The sequence below is a fragment of the Glossina fuscipes genome, unplaced genomic scaffold (assembly GCF_014805625.2).
Source record: "Glossina fuscipes isolate IAEA_lab_2018 unplaced genomic scaffold, Yale_Gfus_2 106, whole genome shotgun sequence".
Taxonomy (NCBI): domain Eukaryota; kingdom Metazoa; phylum Arthropoda; class Insecta; order Diptera; family Glossinidae; genus Glossina; species Glossina fuscipes.
Window position 1 is genome coordinate 790,963 of NW_023998449.1, and position 12,686 is coordinate 803,648.

The 12,686-nt window shown below is 33.8% G+C and overlaps 1 protein-coding gene across 7 annotated transcripts in view; it reads right to left on the reverse strand.

The window, feature by feature from the left end:
- LOC119638661 (potassium channel subfamily T member 2-like) overlaps window positions 1-9,085 on the reverse strand; it is a 47,935-nt gene extending 38,850 nt beyond the window's left edge. For 5 of the 7 annotated variants that reach the window (XM_038035581.1, XM_038035584.1, XM_038035583.1 and 2 more), the window contains exons 1-2: window positions 8,846-8,943; window positions 1,609-1,688 (exon numbers count right to left, since the gene is read on the reverse strand). In XM_038035581.1, the coding sequence (XP_037891509.1) occupies window positions 1,609-1,688; window positions 8,846-8,943 (178 nt within the window). Of the gene's footprint in view, window positions 1-1,608; window positions 1,689-8,845 lie in introns of all 7 variants that reach the window. The other 2 variants (XM_038035580.1, XM_038035578.1) reach the window with 1 other exon arrangement.
- Window positions 9,086-12,686: the final 3,601 nt, after the last annotated feature.

A 12,686-nucleotide genomic window follows, 5' to 3' on the forward strand; every position in this document is an offset into this window, starting at 1 on the left:
ATATACTTTGTAGGATTTTGAAGTTACTGCGCGTTATAAAGGTATTGAAAGACTACTACATTTTGGATAGGCGTGATCAATTTCTTCAATTTTTGTGCACAACTGCTCCATTACCGCCCATAGAATATGCGTTCAAATTTTTGTACATCTATTTGCTATAGTTTATGAATAATGAGAAAAAAAGCAATTTTTCACTTTCTTTGAAAAAAAGAGGTGTTCCTAGTATACGTGGTGCTGTGGGCGTATCCTACGATCGATTTTACCCATTTTCAATACAAAATTCGAAGGTAGCTTTATTTTTAAGGCCATGAGGATGGTTACAACAGACATTATACAAACGGGCAGACGGACTTAAATGGACTTAGAGTTTGGTGATGATCAAGAATATACTTTTCGTGGTTTCTGATGTTTGCTTCTCTGTGTTGCAAACGTTTTGACAAAATGATCAAAATCGTCCTTGGGTGCATTATACCTAAGACCTTTATCTTAAAAAAAAAAAATAAAACTCAGGAGAATAAAAAATTAGCTTAATGTTCCTGAAAATTCCTTCTGGATGTTGCAAACTTTAGTTATTTGTTTGTTATATATGGGAACAAATTTTTATTGGTAAAATACCCAAAAATAAAAAACCCAAACTTTCTTTTTTTCTCTGAGACCGTCTGGAAGTGGTGCAGGCTTTTTTGACCAAGTACACCCCGTCTTTCGATGGTGAATATATTTAATTGATTGCTCTCTTGTTTCCTATAAAAACATATTCAAAAAGTAGAAGTTGAAAAAGTTGAAAAATATTCCATCGAAATATTTTTTAAGGAAAAGTTCTAACCAGCCCTACCATGGACCTCTTTGGGAAAATCAAAAAAGTAAAAATTCAATGCTAAGTGACCAGGTATTAAAATGAAATTTCGTGTTAGTCCATAAGAATGAGTAATAAATTTTACATTACATATGTCATTAGGAGCTCCATTTCACTACTCACATCAGCTCCTGTAACAGTTTCGATGTATTATATACAGGAAGGTCGCAAAGTCAATGTAGGAAGTTGATTTAGGAACAATTCATGGGAATTTGGTCTAGGAGGTAGTAAAATTTGCTTAAGCGTATATTAAAAATAATGGAGTAATGGACTAATTTTAGGATTTACAATTTTATATAATTGAATGTTTCTGGATTTAAGATTAACCTAAATAAGACAATTGGATTTAAAAGTTTATGTTATAATCACTAAAATAATTCTGAAATTCTTACGTAGGAAAAAAGTTTCTTAGAAGATTAGTGCTGTTATTTCTTTACCCTATAATTATCGTGGATCGAAAGTGTCTGTGGAAAGTTTGATTTTCGTAAAAATCAATGAACACGTACGTCAATCATCCATTGAATGATGTGAACAGTACCAGAATTATCACTGCTAACATCAATACTAGTGACATGCCCTTTGCATGTCAATACATCCAATGAATTAATTAACTGAAATGTATGGATTGCTAAACTTTTATTTAACTGTTGCTGAAATATTCACAATGTAATTAGAAAATTTGCATTACTCTCCTTACTTTATTCTGATTATATTACTTACATAGATTAATACCGTACGTAATTAGCTTCACTTACTTGATCTCTGATTCTTAATGAAATAAAGTTGCAGTCTTTCTTTGAAAGTATTTTCATTTACATAATATTCCACACGAACTCTGCAAAGACAGAATAAACATTTTTAGTTCTAAACCAAGTTTGCGTACACAACTTGAAATATATTTTCAATAAATTTCTTTTAATAAAAAGTATTCATATCCCAAGGATAAGAGCATCCCACTGCATTTACGACAATCCAAAATTGGCATAGAGATTTTTTTATCTTTTTTTTTGTGTTTTCCGAGTAGACAAGGCGCCTGAAATAGGGACCTGACAATTATTATTATTATGTGTAGATATTGATGTAAAATGAGCTTCAAGTACAGGAAAATCATCTATAATTTCTAAGCAGAAACGATTGCGATGGCCTGACTTACAATTTCGTAATTAACAACACATTTTAGAAGTCTTGTATCCGCCAATATTTACCCTAAGATGACTTTCACTTTCTTGCTTATATACAGCAAACAAGAAACAAATTCACTATGTAACTGCCGGAAATTACATCACTGAGACCAAAATTTTAAAATCTTTGCACATCAATTTTTATTTTGAGCCGAAACATATTTAATTGCTACTAATATGCGCCAATTATTCTTTAAATTTAAAATTGTTAAAGTTGATATGTAAAACAAAATATCGAATTCTTCCCAGTGGGCATGAACTAATCGGTAGGTTGTTTCACATATCCCTGCATGGAATCTGTAAAATATTAACTACTCAACAACAAAGTACAAACTTTTTAGACATGCGTTAAGCCGTTTAAACTGAAAATGCTCGTTACCGTTATCGACAGCCTTAATAATGTTATTTATTTTATTATAGGTAATTGTTAACTGCAAATGTTTTAAAACAATTCGGTTTAAATTGTTTATATACAGAAACTGAAGTACACATTATGTACTCAAATATCGTTTATATAATATTACAATAGTAATTTAAAAGCAAGCAATTACAATCGGCTATGACTGAATCTTTTGTACTTACCACCATTATTTTAAAAAAGAGAAAATATACTTTCGTTACTCTTTAATAGGATTGGTTTCGTTGCCTTCTATGTAGAATTTATAATACTAACTCTTCACTTTTTTAGTGCGTTAATTCACGGTACTAAATTAACTTTGCTTTTTAACTAATTTTAATCTGAGCACGCGATAGCATACACTATTGATCGATGATCTTTTACATTACGACAGCTCTCAAACACACTCTCTAATTGCTGCAAAATTAGACGAAAGCTGAAGAATTACTTTTTCGAGTTCAATCCGCCTGAGCGGCTGAGTAAGCAAGAGTCTCGACTAGCAACTCAATAGTCGTGGGTTCAAATTTCAAGTGCGGTAGAGTTTTTAATTAAGCCTAAAGCCTTACATACTAGTGCTTTAAGACTTTAGTCTTAGAATTTATTCTCTGGCTAAATTTATAATAATAATAATAATAATAATACCTTTTTGAGCAAGTTTACATTTATAAAAAGAAAAGCTAACTATAAAACGACAACAAAGCAAAATCTAACGTATCTCCGACAGCATAATTTGGGTGTTTTTCATGGCGCCGACTGGAAAAACAATAAAATACTACATTATATATTATTTTTTATTATGCTCCTCCTTTTTTTCTTTTTTTTGAGCCACTGAAGACAAAATGGAAAAGACAATTGCTGGCGACGAGCTTTAGTAAATTATCGGGTTTCGCCGTCGGAACAAGGGAAAGATAACCAAAGGACGTGTAATCAAAATAAAGCAATCATGGCAATCGTAAAGCGGAAACCTTTGTAGATTTATATACAGTCGCGCTCGACATGTGAGAAGCAGTATTTCACAAACTGCATGATGGCAGAAGAGCAATCGGTCTTTACTTTCATACATCTTTAATTATTATGACACCGCAGTGCAGTCAGTTTTTCTGTATGTAGAAAAGTAACGAGGGATGTCCAATACTTTTAATGCTTCGACCGCAATGATTCAGGATTATCAGCGATGCTTGTGTTACAGTTACGAGCGCACACTTACTTTTGGATCATCCGATTGAATACCCGATTGGATTTTTAATGTACGAGCAGCAGATATCGTCCCAGGATACATCAGCCATCAACTCTAATTGCCAATTTCTCTAGCTCCTCCATTGACACACAAACCTGTTTGTAAAGAGTAGTCTGCAGATGGCTCCTGACACTCGATGACTTATCCGTACTGGGTTTCCCGTCGCAGGGAGGAATGTAGTACCGTTAAATTTTCTTTACAGTTAGAATGGTATCCAGATTAGAATGCGACGAGCTAAGTGTGTTATTTCTAAAAGAAATCCAATTTCTTATACGATAAAATCTTAATCGCACAACCTTTTGTGTGTACTTATATAAATATAACTGGAAAATGGTGTATTTACCACATTTCAGCTTATTTAAAGAAGTATTTATCATGTATTTATTTGTATCAGACGTAATTGAAACAGCTTATACTTTTATTTAATTTTTATTTATATATAAACAAATGTGCATTGCACCACCATCCTCCAAATTAAATAGGTAAAGTAAACTTTCCACTAAATGACTCCTATTCTGCACAAAACCTGGCATTTTACACAGAAGGTCTAATATATATTAAATAATAAATTAATTCAAGCTAGATCGTTGTGGAGGGCAATTACAGTCTTATGAAATTTTCTTAATGCTTTTTAAGATCCAATTATTAAACTTAATTCCTGCTGCACTTGAATAGTTATTCTTCATTCTTTCGATCGTTAATCATTCATACACAATAATAGACAAAACGATAAATATTGCTACGTATATTCTGTAACTGATCATTCGGCACTTGTGCAGAAGCGAAAAAATAGTTATGTTAGTCCAACAGTATAGAGGTTCAAAACACCCCCAAACACATTCCAAGAAAATTCATGGACCTTAAAAGCATGCAACTATATTATTGACATTATTGATCAGTATTAAGTACTGAGATCATCGGTGCAAGTTTGCCTGTTCGCCTTGTTGCTCGTTCATTTAGTTGCTAGTGGTAAATATCCTCTAAAAATCAAAACTTCAGTTTCAAATTGGGCAAAAATATTGGAAATTGTGGCAGCTAACTTGGTATTGGAAATGGGCTAACAGATGCTTTCACAGTGCAAGGTAAATGGATCTGTTCTTCATTATCCATAATATGCAGCTGTAAGCTGTAGATTTTACTATAAAGGTATTGAATACAGAAGAGCCGGACACAGCCAAACATAGTTTTTTATTTTGTTTCTTCTAATGGCGAATATGCTACTGCGTTTTTTAGGTTAAGTAATTCGTTTCAAGCACAGTACAAAAGACGGGGCACTTCATACACCATACAAAATGTTTTTTTCTAAGGTGGCTTTGCGATTAATTACATGTTCACACTTATACAATATTAGTTTAATAATCTAAGTTTTTACGCGATCAAATTTTTTTTTACGTGTTCTAAATATATATTTACTACGTGGCGTGTAAGGCACATTAAATAAAACAGAGAAGAAGACAAAAGAATACATTCAGCTATGATAAAATCTTTTATACCCACGACATTCATTTTAAAAGACACTAAGGAAAAATAGGAAAAACATACATTTTTTGCAAAATATACGTGGAATTTTCCCTTCTACGTTTGCTGAAGAAAGCCGAGATGTTCCCAATTTTTATTATATTGTGGATTTGTCTTTTAACCGATCCCAATATCAGCCTGTGTGCAACGACTATCAATGTTTCTGACCAATTTGGGGCTCATAACTTCATTTCTACGACCAAAAGAATATTTACCACAAACTTTACACAGACGCAATAGAATCGGTTTACAATTTGATGTTGATCCCGGTGTGTGAAGATTCCTTCTGACTGCTTCAAAGGTAGCTATAAAAAGCCGGGTGAAAGGTAATCGAAACACGACCTATTTTCGTTCACACAGACAACTCCGAAGTTATATTTGGGGTACCAAATGGTTAACAAAAAGGTTTTGAAAAAGACTACGACTTCAAGGTTATATGAAGCAAAAAATTAAGTCAAGTCGTAGTTTTCTTTTGCCGTTAAGTAGCATATATTGTGTTAGTGGTAGGAAGTGGTTACTTTAAAAAAACTTTGCTGTAAGAACATAAAATCTTAGATGATTTTCTTCTTGTATTTAAGCAAATAACAGTTCAGTTCAAACAGTTTCATTTATTCCAGATTGTGAATTTTTTTTTTGAGATTAAATTAAATTTAATGATATTGTATACAGTTTCCTTGATTATAACTACGAAAACGACTCTATTGCAAACAAGTTTATGTAATGAATACATTTTCCTGGCTGTGACATGACATTTAAGGATAGAGTGACAACGTAATATAACAACAACACACACAACGCATGCGTTTTTGACAACATATGCACAAAAGTGCATTGGTATCAATGTGTTTAAATCTACGAAAACACTTTATTCTTCTAAAATTGTAGAAATGTTGTAGGAGAAATATGTAGGAGTTATAGTGCTATTAACTTTCCCGTTTTATTGGCGAATACTACCTGATGTTGTTAAAATTTTGGTTCGATTTTGTTAGTAAAAGAAATTTCAATTCGATTTTTTTAGTATGGGAAATTTTATTTCGAATTGGTTAAAATGAAATTGTTGTTCGATTTTTTTAAAACTTTGGCTCGAAAATTAAATTATAGTCACCATCTTTTTCAGTAGGTAAAAAATTTGTTGAGTTTTATTAATTGTATTTTGCTTTAAAAAATCATTTTTCGAAGATAATTTTCGCTTCAATAATTTTGCTTTCTATTAATATTTATAAAAACAGTTGCCAGCCATATGGTTTTACCTCTTGAACGCACGCATCCTATGTATTCGACTGATTTTGTATTATGCGTTGAGAAAGGAAACTTTATCCGAAGTCTCACGTTGTCAGTTTAGCGATATCTTGCTAAATGTTGTTGGAAATTTATTTTGTATGCTCATCAAGACTACGGAATCCACCTTCGGAAACCTTCATTCGGAAAAAGAATTCAATAAGAACGACGAAGAATACGTACAAGTGCAGGCAAGTATCTAAAAGGTAACTCCCGTTCGGGACGAACCCGATAGATGATGAAGTTGTTTGTCTTAATCGCGTCAGACTTTCGTGCCATTTTTGTTGCTACCACTCATATGTAAATGGAAAAGAAGAAAAAAAGAAAGAAACTTTTGTATACATCGTGGCCAACAAAAACTGAAAACGGAGAGTTGGATCCACTCTTTGATAAATAAACAAACACACCAACTATATGTGAATATTTTGTGAATAAATTGGAAAATAATGCAAAATAAATTTTGAAAAATTTATTATACGCTTACTATTCACATAGTTTATATAGTTTTTACTAAATGAAAAAAATAGAAACCTATATCAAGTGGAAAAAGATGGCATACATACTATTTACATACTAAAATAAAAAAAAAAAAACAAAACATTATTCCTGTAGACAAGAAAATAAAGAAACTTCAAAGCTACAAAAATATAATGTCATTAATTTTGGTTTTTTTTCATATAAAGAAGCAAAAATAGCATATTATTAAAAATTGATATTTCGTGGGGCTGCCTTTATGGTTAATAATGTCGTTTAAACATTTCGACATATTTTGTAAAAATTTTCTTGTGCAGGAAATCTTATTCCATTCTTCGTATAGTATATTTTTCAAATCTTGGACGGAAAAGATTGAGTATTTTCGCAGGCGGCGGTGTAGTTCACTCCACATACTTTTGATGTGGTTCATACTTGGTGATTGGGGAACCACCTTGGCGAAGTTATATAAGAGTTATTCTTGAATTAAGCAGAACTTATTGCTTGTTTTGGTAAAGTTTAAATGTCTCCAAAATACCAACTTTGTCCGTAATTTTTCCAAATTACCTTCAATTCATTGGAATCGGCAGACGTTTCACTTGAGTTATAGATATATATCAGGTAAATGGTATTTATCTCCGAATTATGTAGACTCTGCTTTTGGGAAACCCTGTAGGTTTTCAATTTGACGAGACGCGCTAACATTCTAAACAAGGAGTGTTATTTAATAGACCCAGGTATTAGTTCCGCTTAATTAAAGAATGCGTCTTATATAACAAGTCCAAAGTGCTTCACCCTCTCCACCAATTCACCAGAACTGAATCCCAACAGAAATACGTGGGATGAATTAGACCGCTGTGTGCGAAAACATTAAATCTCGTTAGTCCAAGATCTGAAAAATAGACTACAAGATGAATGGAGCAAGATGTCTTTCTCGTCATTTTTGTTTTGTTAATTAATTTATTTAAATTATTTTTTTGTTGACACAGCTGTTTGTAAGCAATCAATTTTGTATGGAATTTACTTTGTTCTCAATTTACAGCTGTTTCCCTTATAAATGCCACTCTGAACAACCAAAACTGATGGATACGTTCATTATGTCGAAATGCTTGTATGAATGAAGCTTCAGAGACCCGGCAAAGTATATATACATTTTTGATTAGAACCACGTAAATTGAAAAAACCTCATTTTGCTTATTACACCAAGTATATCTATAAAAATTTCAGTCTGTATTCTATAATCAATGCTAGAGTGAAGATTGGAAAAAATTTACCTTGCGTAAACAATAATATAGTAATTTGATTTGTTCATCAAAACTTTTGCCATTGTCAAATTCAGAATGCCTACATTCCCGTCTGCCAAATTATGTACTATCTTGGGTAGTACCTCCGAGTTGCAAAAATGATGATATCGTCTAATAATTTGTAGAAGAATTTGGATTTGACCTAGACTTTCCAACTTACAATATATATTGGCGTATGCTGTATGTAGAAGGTGCGGCTGTAGCCGAATATAATTTTCTCGCCTGTTTGTGCTGGTTTCTATTTTTTATTTTTTATTTATGTTTATGTTTTTTATTTTAGTTCAATTTTCGTCAATTTCTTTTGTTTAAATGTCATAGTCGGCCTACGGTTAAGGTGAACGCGTGAAAATTCAGTAAAATTTTTTAAAAAAAGTCATTCTTGTTTTAACATAAAAACTATTGTTTTCTTCTGCAGGTAGACGATTTTTTTTATTATTAGTTTTAATTTATTAGTTTTAGAACTGTGCTTGAAAAGTTATCTTTCGTGTTGGTTTAAAAAGAAAGGGCGGCAACGGAAAGTAATTTTGTAGCTCCCTGTATGATTTCCATCGTAAGGATTTTGGTTGATTCCGTTTTATTTATTTATTCACCGTATGAAACTCTTACCTGGGTATTTTATCATATGAATCCCACGATGTTAAACAATTATATGATGAGTAACGTCTGGTAACCGCCGCCACATGACACAATATCAAATTATCCATTTATATTGTTATTTTAGTCGCAGTAGTCAGGATGCAGTGGACATTTATATAAAATCGGGAGAAATACATCGTTGTGGGAAAGAACGTTAACACAAGAACACGTAAACGTTGTAGGAAACACTTTTTCTCTTCCGGAGCAGGTCAACATTAAAAAAATTTGCTCAAAGTTTGTAACGGCCGCGAACAAACCTCGGGTAGGGTTGTCTGTCGGTCTGTATCAACCGCAAGCGGCGGAATAACGGCATGCCGTTAGACAAAATCATGCGATTTTGTGGTACCGCTAATAAATCGCATGATCTTGCGGTATATGTGTTTATTTTGTTCTTTTCTGATTTCCTTACTTACAAGTACAGGCAAAAATCGTATGATTTTGCGGTACCTTTGCTTGCTTTTGCAAGTACAGGCAGAATCGTATGATTTTGCGGTACTCCTTTTTTTCCTTTTGCTCTTGCAAGCATAGGCAAAATCGTACGATTTTGCGGGATCTATGCTTGCTCTTGTGAGAGTAGCGGCAAGCCGTTATAGAGAGAGCAACAGGAAGAAGAAGAGGGAAATTGAGGAAGAATGAGAAGTCTGTCTGCTTTTTAATTTCAAGATAGCGTTCAGTTGAGTTTGAGAAGTTGAAGGGAAGACGTCAACGATAAGCTTACGGACTATTAATCGAATCAATAAAAATGTTGCTACAAACCACGCGACAAAAGCAAAAATAATTTCTTACGTCGATTGCTAAACAGTTTTATTGTTTAACCCATTTTAATTTCGAAGCCCTTTAGTTTGTGAAGGACGGAATATGCAAAAGTAGCTTAAACGAGCTAACTTACATGAAAACGTCGTGTATATAGTGTACGTGCTAAATAAAAAAAAAAAAAAACGATATAAAATATCAGGGCTTCCGTACAGAGAGTCACAAAACGAAAACGAAGTACGAAAATGTTGTATATTCCCAAAGTAACTTTCTAAGAAATTTTTGTTCGGAACACATATGAATTTTACACAAAGAGTAATAATTTTTTTTTCTTATGTGAGGAAAAACTTTGAGTAACATTGGACCGATCAAATTGGTTATCAACCTGTATATTAGTGAAACTCCGTTTCTATATTCCTCCATCAAGTTATGGAAATCCCTATAAAGTCAATCAATAGAGTGAAAAACAAGAGAAGCAGGAACAATTGTGCAAGGAAAACGAGGTAAAGAGTTGAGTGTGCCGGTTGAACGTACCAATCAAAGCGCATCGCATTCGTGTATGAATATATTATTTTTAAGTATCATTGACGTTCATAGAAACATATTGGTGGCTAAACTGTGTAAAAGGATATATAACCCACCAACCCTGTATAACATAAAGAAAAAAAAAAAGAAAAACAAGAAAAAAAGAGGAAAAAAGGAATTTCTTTTGATATGCTTGCTTTTGGAACAAAAAAAAAAACAATATAAATAAATGATAAGAAAAATATTTATATACATATTGTGAGTTGGTTACTGCCATTTAGCCAACACGAAAAAGACTTTGTCATCTAACTCAATTATTTGTACAGAAATTCTACGATTGTAAAACGATGTTGATTGCCCTAAGAAATTCCTACTGAAATAAAAGTTCACCAGTGAACATTAAATGTCAAAAGAAAAAGTTTCATCATTTTGTGTTTACTTCAGTCAAGATGCGGTAAGAGAAGGAGGATTAATTTGCCAGTTTCGTTAGCCTAGGAATCCCGCGCACCCACGTGCACCTACAACCCAGCCGTGTCGTGATTGTGCCAACGCGGTAAGAAGAACGCCCTGCTTCCTTGCCGTGGACGGGAGCCGCCGAAAGAGGCAGCACTACATCAAGAGAGGATCGTACTGTAAGTCCCTTTAGCTATTTATTCCCTTGTAATTTTGTTGTTCCCAATGAGTGGCTAAGCGCGAGCTGCCACCGCTGTGGCTGAGACGTAGGGGCGTGCATATGGTGGCTATGTAGGGCCGACACTAGACGATGACCGACTGACTCCCTGGTGACAGACGGACAGCAGACAGCCGACCGGACCTTTACGTTCTTTTAGTTTATTTTTTTTATTTTTCCTTTGTCAGGAGGCTCCGAGAGCCAAACCCCAGGTCAAAAAAAAAAAAAAAAAAAAAAAAATATATACATATATTTATATGCTCTACCGGCCGAAAGGGGCTAACCCCGTGACAAGTTTCAACAATTTATTTCTGTTAAATGTAATCTTCGTAAATTTACTTCTTCTTTTAAGAAAGCTTAGTTCGCGTTTTTCTGATGTCTAAAGAGAGTGGGGTAATCATTAAATCTTTACGAACATCCATCTTTTTAAAATTAACTTTTAACAATGTGCTAACATTGGATGACTTTTCAACTCAATGGAAATGCGTAGAAACAATTTCGGTCGTTAAAACTACTAAGCGAGAAAATGTTGTGAGGAATTAGATACTTTTTTTAAAATTTTTGAGAAAATATATCTACGAAGGCTAAGCCCAGTTCTAGAGGAACATCTTATTATTCCTGAGCACCAGTTCGGTTTCGGGATATAAACATCATGTACATCGAAGAAGCGATCGAATGTAAAAGCTATTGCGATCTTCTTTTTCTTGATGTGGAAAAGGCCTTCGATAAGGTAGGGAAAGGTACGACTTTTTAACCCTAAAAAATAGCTAATATGTGTTTGCTAGCTCCAACTCAAAATTGTCTACTCGTGAATCCTAGCGTTTCTAGTACGGATGACATCTGCTTGACGGGATTGTTCGCATCAACACTGACGCCATATACCTCTGAGTATGAAAAGCTAACTGGCTGCAAAAATCCCTTCAGTCAATTTGAACCATGTACAATTGGTTCCATCTCACCACAGAGCTATTTCGTCTTTAAGGTGTTAATTGCGGCTGAAAACATGGAAATTTTGTTAAACAAACCATTGTGGCAAATTGGAACCTTAATAAAGGATCGTCCTCGTAATACTAATTCGGTAATTCTTCCGCCCTCCAAAAATTAAATGTTTCTTTCTGCCCATTTCCATTTATCAAAATGTTAGAGGCCTAAACTCAATAATTCGCTCTACTTTCCTAAATGGTTTTCGCTGAAACCTGGTTAAAGCCTGATTTACACTCTTCGAAACTTTTTACAATTCTTTCGGGGTTTTCAGAAAGAATCGATTTGAACGGATGCAGAAATAGCTAGGTTTAATATATTATAAAACGATGATGTTAGTGTTCTCAGCAGAAAAATCGACGACAATGTGTGAAAGATGAAATTAAGATATTAGTGTTATGAAAATCGTAACGTTTACTTGAGGAGATTGTAGGCCCGTAACATTTTAATAAATGAAAGTTACTGAACCTTCCCTAGGTTGCTAGTTTCTTGCCGGCAACACAGTATGCGGTTTATTTATCCTCACTGCCAAAGGTGTGAATTCTCTAAACAGAGTGAATCCTTCTACACAGAATGACTTTCCCAGGACAGCATTGAATTCTTCCGCGGGCAACAATACTTTAAAAGAAGCAATTTTCCTTTTCTCTGCTAGCTTCAACTTAATCAAAAATTCTGCCAGAGTTAATTTTAGGAATTTTCGTTGCGATATGAAATTTCATATCTTCTACTGCCGTGCAGGGCGCCAGCCTGCAAATAAATACAGCTTTCCTCGATGGAACCGAAACTAATTCTCGTCTAATATCATTGTTAGGAGAGGACTATGGCGTCCCAGCAATGCTGAACCTAACCTAACTTGACTAGTTGTGCCAGTTTTTGCAGTGC